At 63.2% G+C, this 27735-nt stretch overlaps 1 protein-coding gene across 3 annotated transcripts; it reads left to right on the top strand.

Annotated features, from left to right (window-relative positions):
* The first annotated feature begins 72 nt into the window (after positions 1 to 72).
* On the top strand, positions 73 to 25239 carry FLNA (filamin A). 3 transcript variants are annotated; one of them, XM_061137153.1, is made up of 48 exons: positions 73 to 170; positions 3179 to 3587; positions 6654 to 6902; positions 6991 to 7088; positions 7210 to 7357; positions 7803 to 7921; positions 8016 to 8093; positions 8186 to 8348; positions 8425 to 8625; positions 9141 to 9278; positions 9364 to 9487; positions 9604 to 9740; positions 9842 to 10035; positions 10117 to 10230; positions 10321 to 10464; positions 11335 to 11458; positions 11542 to 11702; positions 11790 to 11880; positions 11975 to 12144; positions 12403 to 12520; positions 12612 to 12874; positions 13098 to 13695; positions 13785 to 13958; positions 14043 to 14205; positions 14283 to 14443; positions 14532 to 14702; positions 15081 to 15204; positions 15296 to 15452; positions 16084 to 16273; positions 16430 to 16453; positions 18664 to 18911; positions 19017 to 19112; positions 19296 to 19398; positions 19488 to 19628; positions 19735 to 19863; positions 20045 to 20218; positions 20312 to 20473; positions 20568 to 20771; positions 20848 to 21000; positions 21117 to 21239; positions 21360 to 21626; positions 21764 to 21901; positions 22065 to 22180; positions 22708 to 22840; positions 23573 to 23749; positions 23919 to 24137; positions 24223 to 24426; positions 24758 to 25239. In XM_061137153.1, the coding sequence occupies exons 2-48, from the start codon at positions 3215 to 3217 to the stop codon at positions 24943 to 24945; spliced, it is 7944 nt and encodes a 2647-aa protein (XP_060993136.1). In that variant the 5' UTR covers positions 73 to 170; positions 3179 to 3214; the 3' UTR covers positions 24946 to 25239. The 3 variants fall into 3 exon arrangements, with proteins under 3 accessions (XP_060993136.1, XP_060993135.1, XP_060993138.1); XM_061137152.1 differs by lacking the exon at positions 73 to 170 and adding an exon at positions 690 to 793; XM_061137155.1 differs by lacking the exons at positions 73 to 170; positions 16430 to 16453 and having other exon boundaries at positions 3124 to 3587.
* The last annotated feature ends 2496 nt before the right edge of the window (positions 25240 to 27735 follow it).

Here is a 27735-nt window from a genome sequence, read left to right as displayed (position 1 = left end):
CCAGGCGCGGGGCGGGGGTGCGGCCAACAAGAAGGCGGGCGGCAGCGGCTCATTTGCGTGGAGGCGCCCGGCGCGCAGCAGACGACAACGGAGCCCCGAGGCGCCCGGCGCGGGCTCGAAGACCGGCCAGGCGCCACCCCGCGGCCGCCGGCCGCCCTCAGGGAGAGCAGGTGAGGCGTCCGCGGCGGGCACCGAGCGGAGCGGTCGGCAGGCAGCTCGCGGAGTTGGTGGGGGGGTGCCCAGGGCCAGCTGCAAGCCGGAGTGTGGTGGTGCAGCCGCCTTCCCTGGTTTCCCGGGGAATCCGGGTCTGGTCCCGCAGGGTGAGAGCCCAACAGCCACGGGGGTCGCCCTGGGAGGGTGAACAGGGGAGGCGGGGGGCAGGTCACTGCTTCACTGTCCGGGAAGGCAGGGCTCTGAGAGTAGGACGTTGTGTGGGGTCAGGGCGAGAGGCCACCTGGAAAGACACTTTGCAACCAATATGCCCCCAGGAGGGAGGTCGACCATGGGTTCCTCCCTGACATCAGTGCTCTGGGCAGTGGCTGCGTTGGTTAGGGGTGTGGGGCTGGCTTCCGGGCCGCTGCGCTCCACTGGGAGGAGGGCACACAGGGTTGGCCAGGCCAGAGTCGAGGCTGGGCCCTGTCCCAGGTTGGCTTTGAGCTGGATGTTCACTGCCAGGCAGGATGTGAAGGCCAGCCCCCACACTCCCCCAGATTCCTGAGCCAAGAGGAGTAGGTGACCCACCTACTGGCCGCTGGGAGACCCACCTGCACGGGCTCCTAGCAGCGCATTCAAGGTGAGAACTCAGCACTGGAGCACTGTCAGCCTGCCTGCCACACCTGGGCTTGGGCAGCCTCTCCTGCCACCCTGTGCCTCTCTTTCACCAGCGGTGGGAGGACCTGGCTTGGGGTCTGAGGGCAGGAGTGGGGGTGGGAGGCGGGGTGTGTCTAACAACATCCAAGAAATCGACTCCAAATAAGGGAAAATATGAAAGAGCTGGATTTCGGCTTCCAGGGACTGCCCGATCTGGGGGCTTTGGGATGGGGCGCCACCTGGTGGTGATACTATGTCCCCTGGGGACAAGAACTCGTTACAGCCCCATCTCTTATCACCCCCCAAATAGGGAAGAAGCCTAAGGCTGGAAGCCAGGGCTTCTGTCCCCCTTTCTGCTGGAGTTGGCTGCTGGTTACTGACGCTGACTCAGTTTCCCTGCTCTCTGAAGATTAAGAAATGAACACAGATAACCCAACTGGATGGCACTTGTCGAGTGACAATGAATTCTCAGTGTGATTCTCTCCTTGGGGGACTGGCTCTTCAGGGGGGCAGGGGGATCAGAAGGATGGCTCTCATCTCTGCTTGGATGGGGCCTGCTAGGGAGGAGTCTGCACGGGTCCCCCTCTACTGCGGGTCCCCCTCTACTGCTGTCCCTCCCACCTCCATCCCAGTCCCCAGACACCATGGTGTGGAGTTTTGCACAGGTGTGTCTAAAGTGGTCAGGCCTTTACACTGAAAAATGTCACTGGTGAGCAAAAACCAGTGTGGGGTGCCAGGCAGCCCCAAAGCGAGCATGCTGGAGGCCAGGCGCTGACTGCAGCCCTACTGTGGGTGACACAGTCCCCAGGGCTGTGAGAGTCGGCCTTATTTGGGCATGCTGACCTAGAGGCTCCTTTCCCACTGGTCTTTAGCAGAGAACTTAGGTACTGCTAGTTGGCAGCTCAATCTATGAACCAAGCAGGAGGGATAGAGACATGCCTTTCTGGAAAAAAAAAAAAAAAAAGATGTGAAGAAGGGAACATTCTGCAGAGAAGTACACAGGACCGAGGGAAGTGAGTCCACTCTGGGGACGAAGCCACAGGTAGGCTGGCTTCTCTGGACTGAAGAGGGTGGCAGTGACTGTCCCCGACAGGCCTCTTGCCTCTGTGCCTTTGCTGGTCTTAGTATCCCCACAGTGAACACCCCCCATAGTCTCCAGTTATCTACAAGAAAATGTATTTTGAGTGAATAGGTCCCCAGTGCCCTGAAGACAATCCTGGCTCCACAGCAGGCCCCGGCTGCCTTCCATGGTTTGCCTGCTTCAGTCCCCTGGCCCCCTGTCCGGGAGGCCCCCTCTGCACTCCCATGACCCTGAAGCCCACTAAGACCCAGGTGCTCAGAGCACATTATCGGAAGCCCCGGGCAGGTCCCTCTGGCAGCCTCCTGGGTCACGCTGGGCTCAGGGGCCATCCCAGTCACGGAGGGGAAGCCCCTCGCGCCTCGAGTGGACTGCCGGTGGGTGAGGCAGGCACCCGCCATCTCTGCATGCATCGCATCACTGGGCGCCCCGTGCCAGTGCCCGTTGGCATGCCCGGGCCCCTTCCAAGGCTGCTGGCTCCTGGAGCGCCAGTGGCCTCCTGGCCCAGTGCCCCATTTCCTCCGGGGTGCAGCGGGGAGGGAGGGAGGCAGTGGGGACCTGCGGGTTCAGACCAGGGTCCCGCAGAGCGGGAAGGCGTGCTGGGGCAGGGGGTCTGGGGGGCGGCTTAGGGTCGGGAGGCTACGGGCTTCCCAGGCGTGGCGCGCGCGCGCCCAGCAGCGCCTAGTCTGGACCCACGCTCTCCAAGGGCTCGCCCCTTCGGATCGGGCCCTTTCTCTCGGCTGCCGGCGAGGCGGCCGGCTGGGGTGCGGACAGGGACCCCCGAGCGCTGGAGGTCGGGGGAGAGGGGGCGGCGGGGACAGAGCGGAGTCCACGTGACTCAGGGAGGGCGAGCCACCCCCCGCAGGGGCCTTGGGGAAGGAAAGTCCCTTGTATGGTGTGCCCGCTGCAGACCAAGCGGTCCCCGCTCTAGACGTTGCTCAGCCTTTCATCGCTGCAGCGTTTCCTACAGCGCGGGAGGGAGACCTCTGCATTTCCTCGCAGCCTCGCCCACTTCGGGGCCCACCGACCCTTCCCGGTGCCTGCGGGTCGGGTCAACGCGCTGGGGCGGGGGGACTCAGGGGGGCATTCCAACGGGTGGGGCGGGGCGGGGCGGGTGCGGCCCCGAAGCCCCACCCGCAGCCCCGCCCCGCCGAGGCCCCGCCCCCTGGCCCCGCCTCTGTCAGCATTTAAAGGGCTCGCTCTCTCCGCAGCGCAACCTCAGCTGTCTGCCTCGCCCTGCGCTCGCTGAGGTGCCTGCGACTTTAATTAAAGGGCCGTCCCCTCGTCTAGGCTGCAGCACCGCCCATCAGCTCCTCGCGCCTCAAAATGAGTAGCTCCCACTCCCGGGCGGGCCAGAGCGCTGCGGGCGCGGCTCTGGGCATCGGTGCCGACACGCGAGACGCTGAGATGCCGGCCACCGAGAAGGACCTGGCGGAGGATGCGCCGTGGAAGAAGATCCAGCAGAACACGTTCACGCGCTGGTGCAACGAGCACCTCAAGTGCGTGAGCAAGCGCATCGCCAACCTGCAGACGGACCTGAGCGACGGGCTGCGGCTTATCGCGCTGCTCGAGGTGCTCAGCCAGAAGAAGATGCACCGCAAGCACAACCAGAGGCCCACCTTCCGCCAGATGCAGCTCGAGAACGTGTCGGTGGCGCTCGAGTTCCTGGACCGCGAGAGCATCAAGCTCGTGTCCATCGGTGAGGGCGCGGGCCGCCCGGTGGCGCTGGCGGGGCGAGGGCGGGGGTTTCCGCGCGTCCTCCCCTCTTCCCTGAGCCGACTCCTCGCAGACATCCCCTTAAGCTGCGGCGCTGCCCCGGGGGGCCTCGGGGCCGCCCAGCTGCGTGCGGGCCTCGAGAACAAAGGCTCGCAACCCAGCGGTGCGTGCGGACCGCTACGCGCCCCCTCCCGCCGGTCCCCGGCTGGCCCACGCCCAGGCTGAGCTCACATCCTCCACAGGCCGCGCCCCTGCCGCTGCGCCCGCGGTGGGAGAGGGCCGGGGCGGGGTGGGGGAGGTGAGAAGGCGGTGCGGCGGGCACTGGCCAAGCTCTGGCCGTGAGCCCAGCGCCCCATCTCTAACGAGGGGGAGGCCAGGACTCTCCACCCACTATAGCAGTTAGGAGACGGCTCTTTGGCCTTCGGGCACCGTTGTGGTTCCTAAACAGAGGCTTGGAGCTTGTGGGTCCCATTGTCTAGGACCCCTCAACTGAAGATTGCTCCAAGTTTAGATCTCCTTTTGGGAAATCCGGGCCCAGAGAGGACCATAGCTAGCCAAACAGTACCTGAGATAGGTTTGGGTGCTGGCCAGTGGAGGGAGCTGGCTTGTAGTCGCTTAGACACAGGGTTACTGTTGATCGCAGACCAAAGTCTTGCTACATGTAGGACTTGCTTTTCTGCATCTAGAATACAGGAGTTCACTGGGAGGTACTCCAACATGTGCTGGGCTCACTGCCAGCCCAGTGTCCGTGTCACTGGGCTGGTGAGGCTGGCACTGACCAGGCCTACCGCATCATTCCCAGGCACCTCTCGAGATGGGAATCACACAGGGACCGGCACCAGAACTGGTGACTTTGCGGGGGGGGTGGGGGTGGCTGTGAGACAGGGAGCGAAGGGCCACCAGCTTTATTTTCTTCAGCATTCAAAGAGGCCTTCCAGTGGCCCCTGCAGCCCTAGCCCAGTCCACACTGAGCCTGAGAAAGTGAGGGACCAAGACTCAGGTGCCCCCAACCACTCTGGGCAGGTCTCGAGGGCCCCACCTCTTTTTCTGGAATGCAAGTCCAGGCCGAGGCCCACCCCCCAGTCCCATACTTAGTCTAGCCAAGCTGAGTCATCTTTGAGCCTTGGGTGGGGGGGCAACCGGATGTGGGGAGGTGAGCCACACCCCAGTTGTCTGGGGGGGGGTCTCCTCCTCCTCCCCCGCCCTTCTTCTCCTCCTCTTGTGAGCTGGCTGGAGCAGGCCTAGTTCCCAGAGCTTTGCCATATAAGGCAAAAAAATGTTGGAAAGCAGCAGTGATTAGGGGAAGGAGGGGGCAGGCTGGCCCTGGGGCTGGGGAAAGGGGGTGGGATGGGGCGGGGCCATCCAACCAGTCAGTCTCTCAACTCTTAGCCTGGTCCTTCCCGCCCTCTTTTGTGAGTTGGATGGGGACAGCCTGGGCCAGCCTCCTATGGACCAGGGGGAGGGCCCAGCCCCGGGAGGACCGATGAGCTTGGCCTTGTATGTCCCCTCATGGGTCTGGGTGGACCTCAGGCCTCCCGAGGGCTCTGGTGCCAGGCTCAGGGTTCTGGGGATGGGAAGCTGGTGGGAAAGTGCAAGTGCTCCCGTGTACTTTGTCTTCTCCGAGCCTTCCAGTCATCCCTAGCCTGAGACCCCATCTCCTGCCGCTTGGCGATAGTGCAAGGCAGTGGTGTAGGACTGGGACAAGCCCCCGCTTGAGAACTGGGAGGCCACTCTGCTCTGAGTGGTGTTGAGCTGGTCTTTGAGGTGCAGCCTGCTGGGTTCAGAGGCTGCCTGGTCCCCAGCCCCCCAGTTGACTCACTGGACAAGCATTTTCTCCTGATTACTGGGGAGGGGGTGAGTGGAACCCGTCAGCAGGGATTCCAAAGATAAGCGGCCCTCCTGCGTTCTCAGGCCCAGCCCTGAGCCCCATTCCCCAAGCGCTTGAGACTGACACCCAGAAGGGCCTTGGGTGGGGAACCGAGGGGTTGCCATGGTGATGGGGTGCAGGGTGCCCGCCCTAACCACTTCCCCTGTGGTGAGCTTGGTGGCCACCCGCCTGCAGCCCAGCGGCCCGTTAAGTTAAGTGGTGCAGAGGGCGGGCAGTGGCTGAGCCTGCTGCTGAGACAGCGGGACTCTGGGACCCCACCCACAACCCCCCCGCCAAGCGGGGGGCCCTGGGTGCCTAACCCAGGCTGGCGGGCCCTGCCCCCACCACCCCCCCCCAGGCTGGGTGAGGGGGCCCCTGGAATGTGTGCTGCTCGGCATCCTGGCTGGCAGGCCATCCCTGCTGGGCCCCAGTGAGTCAGGGTCAGGCCGCTGGTTCCTTGGGGCACCCAAGCCCTCCCCTGCACCAGGCCGACGGCCCAACCCCCAGCCTGGCTCTGTCGGGGGAGGGGTGAGCACGAAGGAAGTGGGGGCAGGCGGGGGTTCACACCCTCCACCCAAAGGGTCCTTGCCCAACTTCCCCAGCCTCAGCCATTCACGCCCCCACCCTGGGCCAGCAATCGTATTTCCCAACCCAACCCCCGCTTGCCTTCCTCTTCCCCAGCGCCCGCCCAGGGGCCCTGGCATCAAGGCCCCGGGGTCCAGCTGTTCCCCCTGCCCCTTCCCTGGAGACCTCTGGAGAGGGGCCTGGGCAGCTGCAAAGCACTCACCCACACTCTCTCTGGAACCATCTTTGGGGATCAGGGCCCCGTCTGCAGCCTGGGTCTGTTGCCTATCCATCCTCTGGGCCCTCATGGCCCCGGGGCTTCTGGCAGCCTCCCTGATTGTGCTGTATTGGCACTGCATGTCTGGGGGGTTTTACCCCTGAACCGCCTTGATGCTCCCACAGGCACCCGCAGCCCACCCTGCCCCATGGAGGCCTCCTCCTCCTCCCTGGGGCCCGCTGTCTGCCACACTTGCCAGTGCCTAGGAGTGGCCTGCTGTCCCGAGTGTGTGCTTCCGCCCCCCTCCCCCAAGCCGTGTGTGCACGTGCATCTGTGCCTATGCCCAGGGCCCCCCCTGGGTTGGCTGTGCCCACCCAGCGCTGCCACTGTTGCCCTTGCAGACAGCAAGGCCATCGTGGACGGGAACCTCAAGTTGATCCTGGGCCTCATCTGGACCCTGATCCTGCACTACTCCATCTCCATGCCCATGTGGGATGAGGAGGAGGACGAGGAGGCCAAGAAGCAGACCCCCAAGCAGAGGCTGCTGGGCTGGATCCAGAACAAGCTGCCACAGCTGCCAATCACCAACTTCAGCCGCGACTGGCAGAGCGGCAGAGCCCTGGGCGCCCTGGTCGACAGCTGTGCCCCGGGTGAGTGGTGTTGGGTGTTGGGGGTGAAGGGGATGGCCTGTGATGAGGTCCCGTGGTCCTTAGACTGACGAATTTCCTCCATCTGCAGGCCTGTGCCCCGACTGGGATTCCTGGGATGCCAGCAAGCCCGTGAACAATGCACGGGAAGCCATGCAACAAGCCGATGACTGGCTGGGCATCCCTCAGGTACGCCCCTCTCCCTGGCAAGTGGGGTCGGTGTGGGGGCCGAGGTCCCCATGGGGAGAGGTGGCGTGTCCCAGGAGCCCCAGGCTTGGAGGCCCACTGGCTCCTCCCTCTGTCCATGAAGGTGATCACCCCTGAGGAGATTGTGGACCCCAACGTGGATGAGCACTCCGTCATGACCTACCTGTCCCAGTTCCCCAAGGCCAAGCTGAAACCGGGGGCTCCCCTGCGGCCCAAACTCAACCCAAAGAAAGCCCGAGCCTACGGGCCAGGTGAGGGAGCCGGGCAGGAGTGCTCCTGCAAAGTCACCTTCTCCCCGTGGGGCCACGTCCTCTGGGAAATGTCAGCTCCTTGGGAGTCTTCCATCATGTGGCCACCGGGTTATCGACTGCCCTCCACAAGTCAGACAGGAGTGGGTCAGGGCTGATCAAAAACAGCCACTGGCTGGATGTTCCCACACATCACACCCACCCAAGGCAGAGTGTGTTTAGGGAGTAAGGACCCATCTGCTTTGCTGTAAGTGAACTTGAGACCCAGCCAGGGTATCCGATGGGAGCCTGAGCCCCGGCACGCTCGAGCAAGCATTCTAGAAAACAGGCCCAGGCCTGTCCCACAAGAGCACCAGTTCAGAAGGGAATAGGGAGGGGTGCTGAGCCCGTGCAGGTGAGAGGGTGGCCCTGACGGCCAACCCGTGGCTTCCTCACCCTTCCCGGGCAGGCATTGAGCCCACGGGCAACATGGTAAAGAAGAGGGCAGAGTTCACTGTGGAGACCAGAAGCGCCGGGCAGGGAGAAGTGCTGGTGTACGTGGAGGACCCAGCCGGGCACCAGGAGGAGGTAAGGCAGCCTGAAGGTAGTGCCTGGCATTTCCAGGCCTCCATGTGCCAGGGACTGCTCCAAACAAAGACTCACAGGCTCCTTCCCACCCTAGGCCAAGGTGACCGCCAATAACGACAAGAACCGTACCTTCTCTGTCTGGTATGTCCCCGAGGTAACGGGGACTCACAAGGTGAGCCCTCAGCCTGAGGGGAGACTGGGAGCAAAAGCTGTGGCCGGGGGAACCCTAACCCTGGCCTCACGGCCTGCCCCTCCTGGGAACAGGTCACCGTGCTCTTTGCTGGCCAGCACATTGCCAAGAGCCCCTTTGAGGTGTACGTGGACAAGTCCCAGGGAGACGCCAGCAAAGTGACTGCCCAGGGCCCTGGCCTGGAGCCCAGTGGCAACATCGCCAACAAGACCACCTACTTTGAGATCTTCACGGCAGGTGAGCAGAGGGTGCTGAGGCTGGCAGGCCCGTGGGAGGAGGAGAGGCTGGAAGCTGAGCCGCTGCTTCCCGGCAGGTGCAGGCACAGGTGAGGTGGAGGTGGTGATCCAGGACCCGGCAGGCCAGAAGGGTACCGTGGAGCCTCAGCTGGAGGCCCGGGGCGACAGCACATATCGCTGCAGCTACCAGCCCAGCGTGGAGGGCGTTCACACGGTGCACGTCACTTTTGCCGGGGTGCCCATCCCTCGCAGCCCCTACACAGTCACTGTAGGCCAAGGTAGGCCACCCCAGCTGCCTTCCGCAGGGCACAGCTCCAGCTGGGCGGTCTTGGAGGGATGGCAGCCGGGCAGGTGCTGCTGCAGCCCCGCCCTGGCTCCTGGGGCATCTGTGCTTCCACTGTTTGGGCCTCCTCCTCCTCCTCCTCTCGCCTTCTCCCTCTCTCTCTCTCTCCACGCTTTCACCTTCGGAAGAACTCGCTCCAGCTGTCTAGAAACCTGCTGCTCTCTGCTCTGCCCACAGGGTCAACGGTACTTGGATCTGTCTTCCTCGGGGGTTGGGGGTGGATGGGATGGGTGGGGGGACTGTTGGGGGAGCTGGTGTGGATGGAGCACAGGGGAGGAGGCCTGCCACGTCCAGGCCTGGGCCCCAGGTCCTTGGGTCATGGTCCCTTCCGGTTCTTTCTTACACGGCCCTCACCATCCTGGGCGGCCCACTGGCCCAGTCCGGTGGGAGACAAGGGAGGGAGTGGCCCCGCACCAGCTCCCAGCAGCTCAACCAGTCCTCTGCTCACAGCTTGTAACCCAGGTGCCTGCCGCGCCGTCGGCCGGGGTCTCCAGCCCAAGGGTGTGCGAGTGAAGGAGACAGCCGACTTCAAAGTGTACACAAAGGGGGCAGGCAGTGGAGAGCTGAAGGTCACCGTGAAGGGCCCCAGTAAGTTGGCCTGTGGCTGGGGTAGGGCAATGCCAGCCTCTGGCCACTGCTCAGCAGGCCTGAGGCCTCCCTTTGTCTCTGACAGAGGGAGAAGAGCGTGTGAAGCAGAAGGACCTGGGCGATGGTGTTTATGGCTTCGAGTATTACCCCATGGTTCCTGGCACATACACCGTCACAATCACATGGGGTGGCCAGAATATCGGGCGCAGGTAAGGCCCTGGATGAGCGCTTTAGAGGTGGCACACCTCCTCCCCTGCAGGGCTCTGGCCAGCCCGCCTCCAGGATGGGCACTTCAGCACTCTCCTGGGTGGCTCTCTCCTTGCAGTCCCTTCGAGGTGAAAGTGGGCAGCGAGTGTGGCAATCAGAAGGTGCGGGCTTGGGGCCCCGGGCTGGAGGGCGGTGTCGTCGGCAAGTCTGCAGACTTTGTCGTGGAGGCCATCGGCGACGATGTGGGCACCCTGGGTGAGTTTGCGGCTGTGATGGGGGTTCCCCAGGGGCAGAAGCTGGCGAGGGCCACCCTCCCAGGGCTCCAGGGCCCTCACGGAGCTGGTGGCTATTGTCAGGCTTTTCGGTGGAGGGCCCATCACAAGCCAAGATCGAATGTGATGACAAGGGTGATGGTTCCTGCGATGTGCGCTACTGGCCACAGGAGGCTGGCGAGTACGCGGTGCACGTGCTATGCAATAGTGAGGACATCCGTCTCAGCCCCTTCATGGCTGACATCCGCGATGCACCCCAGGATTTCCATCCAGACAGGGTAAAGAGCGTGTGCCGCTGGGTGGGAGGGTCTGAGGGGGCCGGCACTCTGTGCCCTGAGAACTGGGTGGCCTCCCATTAGGTGAAGGCACGTGGGCCTGGATTGGAGAAGACCGGTGTGGCCGTGAACAAGCCAGCAGAGTTCACAGTGGATGCCAAGCACGGCGGGAAGGCTCCTCTCAAGGTCCAAGTCCAGGTGAGGTGCTCCCCGCGTCGGGAGCAGGCTGGGCAGGTGCCCAAACCTGGGCACTGACCAGAAGGCCACTTGCTCCTGCCCACTTTGCAGGACAATGAGGGCTGCCCCGTGGAGGCAACGGTCAAGGACAATGGCAACGGCACTTATAGCTGTTCCTACGTGCCCCGGAAGCCGGTGAAGCACACGGCCATGGTGTCCTGGGGAGGCGTCAGCATCCCCAACAGCCCCTTCCGGGTGAGCCTTTAGCCTGCTTCCCTGGGGCCCCTGCTTCCTTTGATACAACTCTGTTTGATGAAACTCGCGTGCCATACAGCCGACCCCTTTCCAGTATCCAAATTGGTGGTTTTGGGTGAGTTCCGAGTTGTGCAGCCATCACCACGATAGAAGATGAGGCTGTTTTCACCACCCCCTAAAGAAAGTCAGCAACCCTCCAAAGGCCCCCTGCTCTGGCCTAAGCAGCCTCTCTGCTTTCTGGCTGGGTGGGGATGGACTTGTATCCCCTGTGGACTATATACCGTGAGTAATTGCTTCTTGCCTCTCGACGGCTGGATGATACACCATTGTGTGGATAGACCACATTTTCTGTTTCTAGTCATTTGTTGAAGGACATTTGGGAGTTTTTTCGCCTTTTGGCTGTCAGGAGCTGTGCTATGAATGTTCCAGTATGGGTGTCAGAGGGGACGAGTGATCTCATGTCTCTGGGTGGATAAATACCAAAAATGGAATTGCAGCATCATATGGTTGCTTGTGTTTGGAAAAGGAAAGGAAAGTCGCTCAGTCATGTCCAACTCTTTGCAACCCCATGGACTGTAGCCCACCAGGCTCCTCTGTCCATGGGATTTTCCAGGCAATAATACTGGAATGGGTTGCCATGTCCTTCTCCAGGAGATCTTCCCGACCCAGGAATCGATCCCGGGTCTCCAGCATTGTAGGCAGACACTTTACTGTCTGAGCCACCAGGGAAGTCTGCTTGTGTTTGAGGGGCCACCAAATGATTTCTGAGGGTGGTGGCACCACTCTGCGTGCCCGCCAGCGGTTGGTCAGAAAGCCCCTGCCTGTCCTCCGGGCTGGTTGTAACCCTGCGCTTGCCCCTATGCCCTGCAGGTGAATGTGGGCGCTGGCAGCCACCCGAACAAGGTCAAGGTGTACGGCCCAGGAGTGGCCAAGACAGGACTCAAGGCTCACGAGCCCACCTACTTCACTGTGGACTGCACGGAGGCTGGCCAGGGTAAGGCCCTGCCTTGGGACTGGGTGGCCAGTGGGTGTGGCATCCCCGTGACATCACCAGCCCCATGCCCTCCTCCACTGCAGGTGACGTCAGCATCGGCATCAAGTGTGCCCCGGGCGTGGTGGGCCCTGCCGAGGCCGACATTGACTTCGACATCATCCGCAATGACAACGACACCTTCACGGTCAAGTACACCCCCCGTGGGGCTGGCAGCTATACCATCATGGTGCTCTTTGCTGACCAGGTGGGTGCTGCCGCTCCTGGCCCCCAAAGATGGCTGGGTGTTGGAGTGCTACTCGCCTCTCAGCCCTTCTCCTCTCACCTCTTGCAGGCTACACCCACCAGCCCCATCCGGGTCAAGGTGGAGCCCTCCCATGATGCCAGCAAGGTTAAGGCAGAGGGTCCCGGCCTCAGTCGCACCGGTGAGGATGGGGACCCCATGGGGAGGTCGAGGCACTGAACAGGGTATGTGTGTGTGCGTGCAGGAGCCCCTAGAGGGTTGCTGTATCTCCTCAGGGGTCGAGCTTGGGAAACCCACCCATTTCACGGTCAACGCCAAGGCCGCTGGCAAAGGCAAGCTGGATGTCCAGTTCTCGGGGCTGGCCAAGGGGGATGCGGTGCGTGATGTGGACATCATTGACCACCATGACAACACCTATACTGTCAAGTACACGCCTGTGCAGCAGGTAGCCAGCTCCCTTGACCCCCTGTGGCCACACCCGTCCATACACCTGCTGAGCCTGCGGGCCCCCTTCACGTGGTGGGCTGGGTGGCTGGCTTCAAGAGACTTTGTGCCCACTCTGGTTTCTCACCTGGGACAGAGTGGGCAAGCAGTTGGGAGGTACAGTGTCTCTGACCACTCAACCCCAATGCCTGAGTTGGGAAGGCATGGGCCAGGGGAGCTCAGCCATGACCCCTGACCCTGTCTTCTGTACCCCTCCCAGGGCCCAGTGGGCATCAATGTCACTTACGGAGGTGATGCTATTCCCAAAAGCCCCTTCTCAGTGGGGGTGTCTCCAAGCCTGGACCTCAGCAAGATCAAGGTGTCCGGCCTGGGAGAAAGTAAGTTGCTGGGGCCCTAGCATGGCCACTGGCGATGCCCGGGCTGCCTGAGCGGCCTCACAGTCCTGTCTTCCCCCCATCGCTTCAACAGAGGTGGATGTTGGCAAAGACCAGGAGTTCACAGTCAAGTCCAAGGGCGCCGGAGGCCAGGGCAAAGTGCTGTCGAAGATTGTGGGCCCCTCGGGGGCAGCGGTGCCCTGCAAGGTGGAGCCAGGCCTCGGGGCTGACAACAGCGTGGTGCGCTTTGTGCCCCGTGAGGAGGGGTCCTATGAGGTCGAGGTGACCTACGACGGCGTGCCTGTGCCCGGCAGCCCCTTTTCCCTGGAAGCCGTGCCCCCCACCAAGCCTAGCAAGGTAAGGGGGGTGCCAGGGCCACAGCCCATGTCTGCTTTGGACTCACCCTTACCCCTTCTCCTCTTGGTCCTTCTGAGCAGGGCCCTGCTCGGGCCTGTGCCCACCTGGTAGGGGAGGGAAGCCGGAATGAGAAGAGAGACAGATGGAGTCAGGCTGGGGTCTGAGGGTCAAGGGTCAGAGACCAGGTGCAGCTTGGGCTCCTGACCGGCCCCTCCTCCCCCAGGTGAAAGCCTTTGGGCCGGGGCTGCAGGGGGGCAGTGCGGGGTCTCCTGCCCGCTTCACCATCGACACAAAGGGCGCCGGCACGGGTGGCCTGGGCCTGACGGTCGAAGGCCCCTGTGAAGCTCAGCTCGAGTGCCTGGACAACGGGGATGGTACATGCTCTGTGTCCTACGTGCCCACCGAGCCTGGGGACTACAACATCAACATCCTCTTTGCCGACACCCACATCCCCGGCTCCCCATTCAAGGCCCACGTGGTTCCCTGCTTCGACCCATCCAAGGTCAAGTGCTCAGGCCCTGGGCTGGAGCGGGCCACTGCCGGGGAGGCTGGCCAGTTCCATGTGGACTGCTCAAGCGCAGGCAGCGCGGAGCTGACCATCGAGATCCGCTCTGAGGCGGGCCTGCCGGCTGAGGTGCACATCCAGGACCACGGCGACGGCACGCACACCATCACCTACATCCCCCTGTGCCCTGGGGCCTACACCGTCACCATCAAGTATGGTGGCCAGCCCGTGCCCAACTTCCCCAGCAAGCTGCAGGTGGAGCCCGCAGTGGACACCTCAGGCATCCAGTGCTATGGGCCCGGGATTGAGGGTCAAGGTGCGAGGCTCTGCCGTGGGACATGGGGGTGGGGGAACCGGGGCCCCTGGAGCCCCCGTCTTCCTTTTCACATTCCCCTCCCTCCGCAGGTGTCTTCCGAGAAGCCACCACTGAGTTCAGCGTGGACGCCCGGGCTCTGACGCAGACTGGAGGGCCCCACGTCAAGGCTCGCGTGGCCAACCCCTCAGGCAACCTGACTGAGACCTACGTGCAGGACTGTGGCGACGGCACGTACAAAGTGGAATACACACCTTATGAGGAGGGTGTGTGTCGGGGCGCCGGAGGGACTGGGGGGTGAGGGGGCAGGGCAGTCTGGGGCCCTCCTAAGCCAGCTTGCCCTCCTGCAGGACTCCACTCTGTGGATGTGACCTATGACGGCAGTCCTGTGCCCAGCAGCCCCTTCCAGGTGCCAGTGACTGAAGGCTGCGACCCCTCCCGAGTGCGCGTCCACGGGCCAGGCATCCAAAGCGGCACCACCAACAAGCCCAACAAGTTCACTGTGGAGACCAGGTGGGCGAGAGCCACAGAAGCAGGGGCCACGGTAGGTGTTAGAAGTCAGGGGATAACGAGCTGTCTGTTTGGACTAGGGGAGCTGGCACGGGGGGCCTGGGCTTGGCTGTCGAAGGCCCCTCTGAAGCCAAGATGTCCTGCATGGACAACAAGGATGGCAGCTGCTCGGTTGAGTACGTCCCCTATGAGGCCGGCACCTACAGCCTTAACGTCACTTACGGCGGCCACCAAGTACCAGGTGAGGAAGCCGGTCGGCTGGGGCCCAGCTGGGGCCACCTGCCTGCCCTCCAGCTTGTCTCAGAAATGCCACCTCTCGGTCCCCACAGGCAGTCCTTTCAAGGTCCCTGTGCACGATGTGACAGACGCGTCCAAGGTCAAATGCTCTGGGCCTGGCCTGAGCCCGGGCATGGTCCGTGCCAACCTCCCTCAGTCCTTCCAGGTGGACACGAGCAAGGCTGGCGTGGCCCCACTACAGGTCAAAGTGCAGGGGCCCAAAGGTGAGTGCCTGGGGTGTGGGGGTCAGGTCAGGAGAGCCTAGTCCCCTGAGGGACGGGGTCTCGCACACTTTGGGGTGGGACACAGGTGGGCAGGCAGTTGATGGAGGAGCTTCAGGTGACACCAGAGCCAGTGACCTGGTGAAGGGGACCAAAAGGACATAGACCACTGAGCAGAGGTGGGAAGGAGAGAAGACAAGGGCCCAGGTGGTACCCAGATTAGTGTCTCATGTCAGAGAGGCTCAGGGCTGTTCCTGGGGATGGGCAGGGCTAGGCCTGGGGTGTGGGCTGACTATACATGGCTCAGATCCGACTTTCTAGTATAGTGGGCCTAGGAACCCAGAGCACCAACTGAGGCTCTGTCTCTGGGACTGGGGTCAGGCCTGGTGGAGCCGGTGGACGTGGTGGACAATGCCGATGGCACCCAGACTGTGAACTATGTGCCCAGCCGCGAGGGGCCCTACAGCATCTCAGTGCTGTATGGAGATGAAGAGGTGCCCCGCAGGTAAGGGGCAGGGCCCCCTGTCTTAGGGGAGGGGGCCGTGGCCTGGGCACCAAGAGCCATCCTAACCATCCACAACATCCTGGCCTGACAGTCCCTTCAAGGTTAAGGTGCTGCCTACACACGATGCCAGCAAGGTCAAGGCCAGCGGCCCAGGGCTCAACACCACGGGTGTGCCTGCCAGCCTGCCTGTGGAGTTCACCATTGATGCCAAGGACGCTGGGGAGGGCCTGCTAGCTGTCCAGATCACGGTGAGTGGGCCACGTGGGGGCCACCTGGCCCTGCTGTTTTGCGACTCTGGGTCCATGGCAGGTGGGGAGGGTAGGGACCCGGGCCTGAGGTCCACAGCCTGGGGCAGATGAGCCAGTTTGGGGTCTCTGGTCTCCCCTGGGAGCCGGGCCCCCACCTCTAGGATGGTGGTCACAGACCCAGGCTTCCCCCACACATATACTTGCTCACTTCTGATGTCACCAAAGCCCTTAGTGCCTCAGCTTTTCTGCCTGTAACATTCTCCGCGGCCAGATATAAGGCTGGGACTCTGGGATCTTTCAGAGGAGCTCGTCCTACTGCTGGGGCTGGCCCTGGGGTAGAGGACTGGGGCTGAGAGGTGTTCGTGGGGATAAAGCAGGATGGGTGCCAAGTTTCCTGGCTGTGCCTGTCAACATGAGAGAGGCGGGGGGGACTGGGCATTTGGGGGCTTCCCTTGTGGACCTTGCCCATGGGGAAGTAAAGGACAGTGCTGGATGCAGGCAGCTGTTTTGGGCCATGGTGGCTGACCCTGCAGCAGCAGTGTTTGACGCTTGATCCTCTGAGAGGGCCTGAGGGAATCCCGGGCCAAGGTGAGCTTGGACCAACTGTTCTTCCCTGTACTCTGCTACACAGGACCCGGAGGGCAAGCCCAAGAAGACACACATCCAAGACAACCATGACGGTACTTACACGGTGGCCTACGTGCCAGACGTGACAGGCCGCTACACTATCCTCATCAAGTATGGTGGTGATGAGATCCCCTTCTCCCCATACCGTGTCCGCGCTGTGCCCACGGGGGATGCCAGCAAGTGCACCGTCACAGGTGAGCCCAGCGCGCCAGCGGCCACGGCGCTCAGCACGGGGCTTGGGTGTGCCTGTGTGCAAGGGCTCGCTGCTTGGGGCGGCGTGTGGGAGTGGGGGCCGCCCCCTTGAGTGACTCACCTGACCTTTCTCCTTGCTCTCTGCCCTCTCACCTCAGTGTCAATCGGAGGTCACGGGCTAGGTAAGCTGCTTGCTGGGGCCACTCCCAATGCCCCTTCTGCCCAGAGGGCAGCTTCCTTTCCTCTTCCGGCTGATTCCCAGGACAGTTCCAGCTGCAGCTCTTGGCAGGGACAGAGGGGAGGAACTGGAGGGTTAGGGCCCAGGGAGGCCTCCGGAGCTGGGCATGAGTGCTCCGGCCCTCCCCCTCTCTGGGCCTCCATTTTTCCACCTGAGAAGTCGGGTTGCAGCTGTGAGCTTTGGGGCGAGGTGCATCCCGAGAGGCACCCCCCTCGGGGCTCTGGGGTCTGGGGATCTTGGCGCCCTGGGGCAGTCCCGGGGCGGGCAGCAGGCCTGGTCTCTTTTCACTTCTTCCTTCTGAGTCCAGGGTCTCCCCCAAGCAGCGGGAGTCCCCGGCCCCAGCCAGATCCACAGACCCCTGTCCCCACCTCCCAGGGGCCTCCGCGTCCCGGGCCGGGGGAGGTGCCGGTGCATGAGTGGGTGGGGCTGGCTGGTAGTGCCGTAGCACCAGCATCGACTGCTTGGGCGGCCAGCATGGCGGGGCCCGGCCCAGCCTCAGAGTGCCAAACTGCACTCGGTGGCCCACCCTCTTCCCGCCTCCCTCCCTCCCCGCCGCTCCCAGCAGTGACGTTATTCAGATGGTCCCCAACCAGACCTGGGAGGGGAGGCCCGCCCCAGCCAGGGATGCCAGTAAGAGGCCACAAGCACATGGGAGCCTCTGGAGGCTGGAGGCCTGGACCTTGGCCGAGGCGACCCTGGAGAAAGCTAGAGGGCGACAGGGGTTTGATGACTCTGTCCAGGGGGCCTCAGGGTCTGAGATGAAACTGTGTGCTTGGACCAGGGGGTAGGACCTTGGGGACCAGAGGAAGGGTCGAGACTGGGGCTGAGAGAGCGGTCTCGGTTTACCTTGGCCGCCATGTGCCAACCGAGGCAAAGAGCCCAGTTGGGGAACTGAAGTCACTTCAGTATCAGTTGCAGGGCTGGCTTGGGCTAGGCTGTTGGTGGGTGGGTGGGGCTTGAGGGGAGAACTAAATTGCAGGCGTGGGGGGCTTCAAGGGTGGAGCAGTGCAAACCTGCTGAAGAGCTGGGTGCTGGGCAGGGAGCGCGGGCAGTTGGGGCCAACTGAGGTTTGGGCCCAGGCCACTCGCTAGATGGTGGGTCCAGGTTCTGAGCCAGGGACAGCTGGTGTGGCTGTGTGAGGTGAGGCCTCCCAGGGTGGGCTGGGCAGTGGGGATCCAGGAGTAGCATTCTGGAGTCCCGCAAAGTGGGCACCCTCGGTGGATAGGATGGCTCAGGGGCCGGCCAACTGGCCGGCTGGGGACCCCCTTGAACTCGGTCCTGGGGTGGGTTCGGTGTTGCCAGTTGCTTCCCTGGCAGGGGCCGGGCTCCAGAAAGCACTCGCTGCCAGGCCTCATGGTCCCCAGCCCCCTGAGCCTCCATGGCTGAGCCCAGATCATAACGTCACTGTCCCTCCCCTCTGCTCTCACCGCCTCGCAGCCGTGGCTCTGGCTTGGCCCCCCTGCCCCCCCTGCCCCCTGGGTGCTGGCCACCCCTCCCCCCGCTGCGCTGCGCTGCCTCGGTGCTAACCCCGCTGCCTCCCTGCTTCCCTGCTCCCGGCTCCCTGCCTGCACTGGGCCGTGTCCGGCCGCCCCTTCTCTGCAAGCCTCCGGTCGAGCGAGCCTTCTCAGTTGTCAGGAAACTCCAGTTGCACCTTCAGGCCCCAGGGGCGGGGGACAAGTGTCACATGCCCCACACTGCAGCAGGACTCCGCCTCACCGCGTCTGCACATGGCACTGGGGACCAGGGCCTGGCCACAGGGGTGAAGGCAGCCCAGAGCTCGGCTGTCAGTCAGCATGGTCCAGGGCACCACCGGCTGAGGCCAAGTTGGCGGGGGAGATGGCAGCAAATGCTTAGGCCCCGGCAGTGGCCTTGGGGCTTTCCAGGCCCTTCTCAGACTCCCGGGTACCACCCACTGGGCTTTTCCCACGTGGCGGGGATACCCCCTGAGACAAAACTCCTGGGTTCAGGTGGTTCAGGGGAACCTTTCCTGCCTTCTGAGAAATCACTCACCATCCCAGCTTGGGGGGCGGGAGGCCTGGCTGTGCTTGGTGGTTGGCAGTAAGAGGCCTTGGCGGCTGACACATGGACAGCCATGGCCTGAGCACCAAGCTCATGCCCCGGCCCCCCCTTCGGGGACCCACCCTGCCCCACCAGGTGCTGGCATCGGCCCCACCATCCAGATCGGGGAAGAGACCGTGATCACCGTGGACACCAAGGCAGCGGGCAAAGGCAAGGTCACCTGCACCGTGTGCACCCCTGACGGCTCCGAGGTGGATGTGGACGTGGTCGAGAATGAGGATGGCACCTTTGACATCTTCTACACGGCTCCCCAGCCCGGGAAATATGTCATCTGCGTGCGCTTTGGTGGCGAACACGTGCCCAACAGTCCCTTCCAAGTGACGGTCAGGAGGGACCAGGGCTGGGGGGGTCTGGGCGGGGACCTGGCTCGCCGCCCCCATAGGGCTCACAGGTGTGGACAGCCTCAAGCTCTGTGCCTTGCTCTGCAGGCTCTGGCTGGAGACCAGCCCACAGCACAGCCGCCATTACGGCCTCAGCAGCTGGCGCCACCATATACCTACGCCCAGGGGGGCCAACAGACCTGGGTATGGCTTGCCCTGCCGCCTCCCAGCTCACCCTGCCCTCGGGGACACTTGCAGATGGGCCAGCTGGGTGTCCCATGAGGCCCTGTTCCGCCATCTGCGAGGAGGGACTCCGGAGTCTGCCACTCGGGACTCCCTTTCCCTCCAGCTCCTCACTCAGGCCTTCTGTGTCCCCACCCCCCGCAGGCCCCAGAAAGGCCCCTGGTGGGGGTCAACGGGCTGGATGTGAGCAGCCTGAGGCCCTTCGACCTTGTCATCCCCTTCACCATCAAGAAGGGCGAGGTCACTGGTGAGTGCGGCTGGGAAGGGGCTAGGGAGCCACAGAGGCTGGAGGGTACACGTGGGCTGCCCTGACCCAGGCCACCCCCTGCCCGGCAGGAGAGGTGCGGATGCCCTCGGGCAAGGTGGCACAGCCTGCCATCACCGACAACAAGGATGGCACTGTGACTGTGCGCTACGCCCCCAGTGAAGCCGGCCTACACGAGATGGACATCCGCTACGACAACATGCACATCCCAGGTACGTCAGCTCAGCATGCCAGACCACCTTCCGGGGGGGTGGGCTGTGGGACAGACTTGGGGATGATGGGAGGCCCCGGTCCATGTGGTCCCTCTTCCTACTGCAGGAAGCCCCCTACAGTTCTACGTGGATTATGTCAACTGTGGCCACGTCACAGCCTATGGGCCGGGCCTCACTCACGGGGTGGTGAATAAGCCTGCTGTCTTCACTGTCAACACCAAGGATGCGGGCGAGGGTGAGCAGCAGCTCTCATCTTGACCTGCCTCTGTGGGGCAGGATGCCATCATCTGGTGGAGGGGCTGGACACGGGAGATGCTCCCCAAGCTGGGCTCCCCACCCAACCCCTGGCCTCCGCTTGCCCAGTTGGTGCAGTGTCCCTGGGCACAGTTCCTACCCTCACTCACAACTCTCTCCAGGGGGCTTGTCCCTGGCCATTGAGGGCCCCTCTAAAGCAGAGATCAGCTGCACTGACAACCAGGACGGGACGTGCAGTGTCTCCTACCTGCCTGTGTTACCTGGTGACTACAGCATCCTGGTCAAGTACAATGAACAGCACATCCCGGGCAGCCCCTTCACTGCCAGGGTCACAGGTAGGGGACGGCCCGGAGTGGTGACAAAGGCAGCTGGCAGAGGGGGCGGTCTGCCTCTCAGTGCCTGGACACACAGTGACTGACCCCTGCCAGGTGACGACTCCATGCGCATGTCCCACCTGAAGGTGGGCTCTGCCGCCGACATCCCCATCAACATCTCTGAGACGGACCTCAGTCTGCTGACCGCCACAGTGGTGCCCCCCTCGGGCCGGGAAGAACCCTGTCTGCTGAAGCGGCTGCGCAATGGCCACGTGGGTAAGAGGCTGGGCGGCAGGGCCTTCCAAGAGGGAGGGAAGCTGGAAGGGGTTTGCATATCTTTCCCTGGCTGACAGCCCCACCCTGTGTCCAGGGATCTCGTTCGTGCCCAAGGAGACAGGGGAACACCTGGTGCATGTGAAGAAGAATGGGCAACACGTGGCAAGCAGCCCCATTCCGGTGGTGATCAGCCAATCGGAGATCGGGGATGCCAGCCGCGTGCGGGTCTCAGGCCAGGGCCTCCACGAAGGCCACACCTTTGAGCCAGCAGAGTTTATCATTGATACACGTGATGCAGGTAGGCGGTAGGGACCTGGGAGCTAGGGTCAGACCACCATACTTGGCCCCCTGGCTCAGGGGTGTCTCGTCCACAGGCTATGGGGGGCTCAGCCTGTCCATTGAGGGTCCCAGCAAAGTAGACATCAACACAGAGGACCTGGAGGATGGCACATGCAGGGTCACCTACTGCCCTACGGAGCCTGGCAACTATATCATCAACATCAAGTTTGCTGACCAGCATGTGCCCGGTGGGTACAGCACCTGTGTGCCTCCCCCACGGCTGGACGACCCTCCGTGCCACACCCCGGGGTCCCCCAGCAGAGGGTAACCTGTCTGGGGTATGGGTTGTGCCTTCTTTCTGCAGGCAGCCCCTTCTCCGTGAAGGTGACAGGCGAGGGGCGCGTCAAAGAAAGCATCACACGCAGGCGACGGGCCCCGTCAGTGGCTAATGTTGGCAGTCACTGTGACCTCAGCCTCAAGATCCCAGGTGGGAGCTGTGGCAGCCCAGGCGGGTCCCAGGGAGGCCTAAGCACCAGCCCTGGGGGGCCTCCGGATAGAGAGGCATGGCCTGGGTCTCCCGCTCACCTGGCTGTTCCCCCACCTGCAGAAATTAGCATCCAGGACATGACAGCCCAGGTGACTAGCCCATCAGGCAAGAGCCACGAGGCTGAAATCGTGGAAGGGGAGAACCATACCTACTGCATCCGCTTTGTGCCCGCTGAGATGGGCATGCACACGGTCAGCGTCAAGTACAAGGGCCAGCATGTGCCCGGGAGCCCTTTCCAGTTCACCGTGGGGCCCCTGGGGGAAGGGGGAGCCCACAAGGTCCGTGCCGGGGGCCCTGGCCTGGAAAGGGCTGAAGCCGGAGTGCCAGGTAGGCCTGCTTCCTTCGGGACTCTGGCTGCTCCCAGCTGGGGGTGCAGTGGGAGGGAGGAAGTCTCCAGCAGCCCCTGCCGGGGTGGGGGACACAGGGCCCAGCCCTCCATGAGGACACACTCGACTTCCCTGCAGCCGAGTTCAGCATTTGGACCCGGGAAGCTGGCGCGGGGGGCCTGGCCATTGCTGTCGAGGGCCCCAGCAAGGCCGAGATCTCCTTTGAGGACCGCAAGGATGGCTCCTGTGGCGTGGCTTACGTGGTCCAGGAGCCAGGTACTGAGTCTGGCTGGGGCCAGCAGGCTGCCCCTGGGGGTGGGTGCTGGTCTGGGTCTATGCAGACAGCCCCGCCTTCTCCCCCCCCACCCGGAGGGCCCAGGGCCTCTTGGGCTGTTGGGGGGAGGCATGCATGGCTGTCTTGTTCTCACTTCCTGTCCAGGTGACTATGAGGTGTCAGTCAAGTTCAACGAGGAGCACATCCCTGATAGCCCTTTCGTGGTGCCTGTGGCTTCTCCGTCTGGTGACGCCCGCCGCCTTACTGTTTCTAGTCTTCAGGTGAGGCACTGAGAGAAACCGCCCGCCTGGGGCTCCTGTGCCCGGCCAGACCAGAGCCCCTGTGTCCAGGGACCCGGCCAGCCCGACTCAGGGCGCCGGGCTGCTTCTGCTCTGGCCGGGAACAGCCCACGCCTGGGTCGGCAGGACGCACCCCTGACGGCCGCGTGGAGTTTTTCTCGTGTCTCAGGTCTAAAGGCTTTGAACAGAAGCCTGTGCCCCTTGAGCACCAGGGCTGAGGTTTAAAGAGGGACAGCCGCCTGCCAGGGCTGCTGAGTGCTGCTCACGGGCCGGAGTCCGTCCCGCTTCCCGCCTGCCCGCTGTGTGCCTGGAGTGTGTGGGGCTAGGGGTTCGGGGTGTGTGCCTGGAGCTTGCTGCCCCTTGAGAAGCGCTGGCTCTCCCTCTTTAAACCCACTTGGACGCCAGATGGGTAAGTGTCTCCCCCTGGGCCTCCTGCTTCTCGGGCCCAGCCTCCCCTCGCCCCACACCCCAAGCCTCCACTATCCTAACCATGTCTGCTGTGCTTCCAGGAGTCAGGGCTAAAGGTCAACCAGCCAGCCTCTTTTGCAGTCAGCCTGAATGGGGCCAAGGGGGCAATCGATGCCAAGGTGCACAGCCCCTCAGGAGCCCTGGAGGAGTGCTATGTCACCGAGATCGACCAAGGTGAGGCCCTGCCCGGCCACCCAGCCATCCACCTGGGCACTGCTGGGAGCAGTGGGCCTCCTCAGGCTGGCCCTGCTCACTGGAAGCAGGCTGAGAGTGTAAAGCAAGGCACACAGTCTTCAAGCAGCCGAGACAGGGCCTGGGCTTCCCGCCCCCTACTTGGGACCCAAGCACTTGGGGACTGGGCTCAGCAGCCATGCTGCTAGAAAGGACAAAGCCTTCTGCAGGCACGATCCTGCCGTCTCTTACAAGAGAGACCCCAAGTCTAGCAGTGGGGCCTGCCAGGGCCTGAAACTCACAGACAGGCTTGGGGGTGGGAGGAGCTGCTCAGTCAATTTGACTAGTCCATGGCTGAGTCCTGCCCCTTGCTGGCTGTGTGACCTAGAGCAAGTTCTTGCCTGTCTCTGGGCCCCCGTTTGCATGTGGTGGATATGGCATTCAGGATAGCCTTTCTAAAGAGGCACTGAGGCGGGTGTTTTGCTTACAAAAGACTTCAGTCCAAATGTTGCAGCATCTAAAGCTAGCTTGGGCATCTATCAGTAGCTTGGGCATCTAAAGCTTCATCCCTCAGGCTTCAGGATTTCTGTGCAGTGGGGTGAAGGTGCCCAGCACAGTTCCCAGAAGAAGCTAACTGGGCCCGAGACCTGCTGGACTCAGACTGGTGGGCACATGCCAGTTGCTCAGTTTTAGAGGAGGGACCCCAGGCCCATCACCTACTTCTCTGTTCCTTAGATAAGTATGCTGTGCGCTTTATCCCACGGGAGAATGGCATCTACCTGATTGACGTCAAGTTCAATGGCACCCACATCCCAGGGAGCCCCTTCAAGATCCGAGTTGGGGAGCCTGGGCATGGAGGGGACCCAGGCCTGGTGTCTGCTTATGGAGCTGGCTTGGAAGGCGGCATCACAGGTAGGTCAGCGTGGGCAGCTTCCGGTGTGTAAACATGACTAGGGTTCCCTCCTCCGAGCTCTCAGTGACAACAGGCGGCGTGTGGAGGTGACAAGACTCTGCTGGGGACTGAGGGTGGAGGGTGGGGCAACGGGCCAAGCTAGCTCTACCTACCTTCCCGTGCCCCCAGGGAGCCCAGCTGAGTTTATCGTGAACACCAGCAATGCGGGCGCTGGTGCCCTCTCAGTCACCATCGATGGGCCTTCCAAGGTGAAGATGGATTGCCAAGAGTGCCCCGAGGGCTACCGCGTCACCTACACCCCCATGGCACCTGGCAGCTACCTCATCTCCATCAAGTACGGTGGCCCCTACCACATTGCGGGCAGCCCCTTCAAGGCCAGAGTCACAGGTGAGCCTGGTGCCAGACGGCTGCTACCCACCCTATTGCGGGGCACTCCCACCACCTCTTGGCTGCCCACTGCTCTGCCCTGCAGGTCACCGCCTCGTCAGTAACCACAGCCTCCATGAGACGTCGTCCGTGTTTGTGGACTCCCTGACTAAGACTGCCACCGTCCCCCAGCACAGCGCCCCAGGTCCGGGTCCCACTGATGCCAGCAAGGTGCTGGCCAAAGGCGTGGGGCTGAGCAAGGCCTACATGGGCCAGAAGAGCAGCTTCACGGTGGACTGCAGCAAAGCAGGTGGGCATGCGGGCCCCAGCCCTTACAGAAATGGGAGGCTGGAGAGAAAAGCAGAGAGGCCGTGCCTGGGAAAGAGGGAGTGGGAACCCTCTTGGAGGGCCTTCTGGGCCCCCCTGCTAGCTCCTCTGCCCTCCAGGGCCCTGGAGGAACTGCAGGTTCTTTGGTTGTTCTGGGGGGACGGGTGCTGGCTGTTTTTAAGAAGGGCTGTCACCCCAAGACAGGCAAGGTGGGAAGGGGAGGACCCAGGGCAGGAACAAAGGGGGTCGCTGCAATTACCACTAATGGGAGGGGGCTTGGGACCTGGCAGTGAGGCCCCGGCCCCCACCCCCAGGCAACAACATGCTGCTGGTGGGTGTGCACGGGCCCCGGACGCCCTGTGAGGAGATCCTGGTGAAACACGTGGGCAGCAGGCTCTACAGCGTGTCCTACCTGCTCAAGGACAAGGGGGAGTACACGCTGGTGGTCAAGTGGGGTGACGAGCACATCCCGGGCAGCCCCTACCGAGTCCTGGTGCCCTGAGTGCTGTGCGCCTGCCAGCCAGCAGCTCCCAGGACGAGAAGTGCCCCTGCGCCTGCCCCTCGCCACCCAAGCAGCACCCGCCCCAGCCCCGGCCAGCCCTGGCCACCCCGTCACTGCAGCCTGACCCTGCCCTGTGCTGCGCTCACCTGCCTCCATGTGGGCAAAGGAGAGAGGCTAGCAGAGGCAGCCTGCCTGTCTTCTTTGGTTCTGGAAGGGGTGTAGGGTGGGGGCCATGCACACCTGCCCGCTAGTTCTCTCCCCTAGCCAAGAGGAATAAAATTTCTGCTTCCATTCTCCTGAGCGTGACTTGAGCTTTGTGGCAAAGAGGGCTGACAGGGTGGCTGGAGGTGCGGGCGGGCCTGGACCACAGGCTGTGGGATCTTCCACTCCAGCCCCCCTCTGCTGCCTGGGTACCTGGGGGCTCCACCTGGGTACCTGGGGGCCCATCTCCACCTCCCTGGGTTCCAATCCGTGCAGGCTAGGGGATGTCTAGTGCCCCGAGAACTGAGCCTGACATGGGTGTCCTTGTCCCAGATCATACCAGGAACAGATGCTGTCCCAGCGGAAGACCAGGCCTCAGCCAGGCTACAGGAGGTTGCATGCTGGGAGGGAGGGCCAGGTAAACAGAAGGTGAAATCCCAGCAGATTCCTGGCCATGACCCAGGCATCTTAAATCTGCCACCAGTCCCTGGTAAGGGGCCATCCCCAGGCCACACAGGTGGCAGCAGGTGGACACCTTCAAAACCCTGTCCCCTGGCCAGCGTCTGCCCATCCTCACTAGGTCCTTCTGATCCTGTGCCTGTCCAGCCTCGTGTGCCTGGGTGGGCTGTGCTCTCGGTGCGGTAGGGTGATCTCAGCCCCTCAGTGCGCTGCTCTGAATCACTATTCGGAATTCCCACCTTATGCACACAGCCTGCCCCAGGTCCGCAGGTCGGGAAGGCTGTTACAGCCAGCCAGGGCTCCAGCTTTCAGGCTTCCTCTCAACTGGGCACCTGGAAGCCATACCCCTTTCTGGAAGCACCTTCTGGGCCAGCCTGAGCTCAGGGTTCACAGCACAGTTGCTTCTCGGCCACCTCAGTGACAAAAGCATGAGCTCAGGAAGGGAGAGGAACAGGATCAGACGGGCTGGGGGCCAACTCCCCCAGACCCAGATCAAGGGCTCACCCAACCCCCAGCCCCTTCGGCCATGGAGGGAGCAGGCAGATCGCGTACAGCCACTGGTCTTACAGGATACACTTCTAGAAGCTGCTCAGCTGGACAAGGGGGCAAGAAGAAGCAGATGCAGGCCTAGAGAAGTCCTAGAGAAGGGGTGGGGGTGGGGAAAGGGACCCCCTCAATCAGCCCTTTCTCACCTCTGCCGGCCAACCAGGCACCACTTCCGCACCCCGACTCACCCCGAGCCTCTTGCCTGCTCCCTGGACCAACCTGCCAAGGGCAGACAGTCCTCACTGCCATCAGTCCTCCCTGCCATCCAGAACCAGCAGGGGAGGGGGCCCAGCCCTGACAGGCCCCATGGCCGAGCCCTGCCTGCCACCAGGTGCCCAGAGCAGAGGAGGGGTCCAGCCACAGACGCCCGCCAGGGCCCTTCTTCCCTACTAAGCCTGGGAGGGGGTGTCTGGTCACCCTGTGGGGAGTGGCCCCCACATCCTGCAGGTCCTATCTGCTCTGAGTCAGGGGGATGGGGGAGCTGACCAATCCCATACCATGGCCAGCCACCCCCACCCCAGGGCACCCCTGCACCCCACCCTCCCTGGTGCCCGCTCCCCCAGGAGGGTGGGCCAGACCTAGGTGAAGCGAGGTGCACAGCGCGCCTCAGGATGGGACAGCGAACCACCCACAGAGAGGGAGTCTCAGCATTTCAATGATGGCGACGGTCTAGAGACCCTTGGAGGACCCGCACAGGCCCTGGTCTGGGTGGCCACACCCCACTCCAGGGCACAGGGCCAGGGCACTGACGGGGACCCCGCTGGAACCCCGCCAGAGGCAGTGGGCCAAGGGGGGAGCAGCCGCTAAGTCAGGGTCAGCGAACATGAGGAGTGATGGGTGCTGGCCGCCAGGAACTCGAGTGTGTGTGTGTGTGTGTGTGTGTGTGTGTCTGTGTCTGTGTGTCTGTGTGTGTGTCTGTGTGTATCATCCAACTCCACGTCCCAGCTGTGGACAGGTCCCCAGAGGACAAGGCCCGCCACCTACAGCAGCCTCTTCCACAGGCCACGGGCACCCCCAGCAGGACTTAAGCACCCGGCAGGGGCATGCTGTGCTGCTCAGAGGTCAGGCTGGCCTCAGCCAGCTCCAATGCTTGCCACGGATGTCTGCAAGGTCCCCATGAGCCCAGGAAGGCCACAGCCTAGGGAGTGGGGCTGAATGAAGGGGATGGCTCTGGGACCCAGCACCGGCAGAGGATGGGCCGCTCCAGATGCCTGAGCTCTGGAGGGCAGGCACCATCGTGCCCAGCGGGCAGAGGATGAGGACTGAGGGTGAGGCCCGAGGTAGGTGGACAGTGGGGCGGGGCCGGGGCTGGGCCGCTGTCCAGACTGTGCCCGTCCACCAGGTAGGCACCTGCAGGAGCTCCGCCAGCCACAGTGCCCGGGTGACAGGAGAGGAAGGACAGTGCCCACGCAGCCCTGGGCCCAAGGGCAGGCCTCCTCAGGGTGAAGACGGCAGGGCAGCTGGCCCCTTGTCAGTCCTTGTGCCCGGGGCTCAGGGGCTGCAAGGCTGCTCTACTTAGGGGAACAGTCAGCGGGCCTAGGAGTGCAGGACCGCAGGGGGCTCAAGCCTCTCCAGGGGATCCCA

The sequence above is a fragment of the Dama dama genome, chromosome X (genome assembly GCF_033118175.1).
Source record: "Dama dama isolate Ldn47 chromosome X, ASM3311817v1, whole genome shotgun sequence".
NCBI lineage: Eukaryota > Metazoa > Chordata > Mammalia > Artiodactyla > Cervidae > Dama > Dama dama.
The sequence above is the reverse complement of the archived record's forward strand: the minus strand, read 5'-3'. Positions and strand labels throughout refer to the sequence as shown.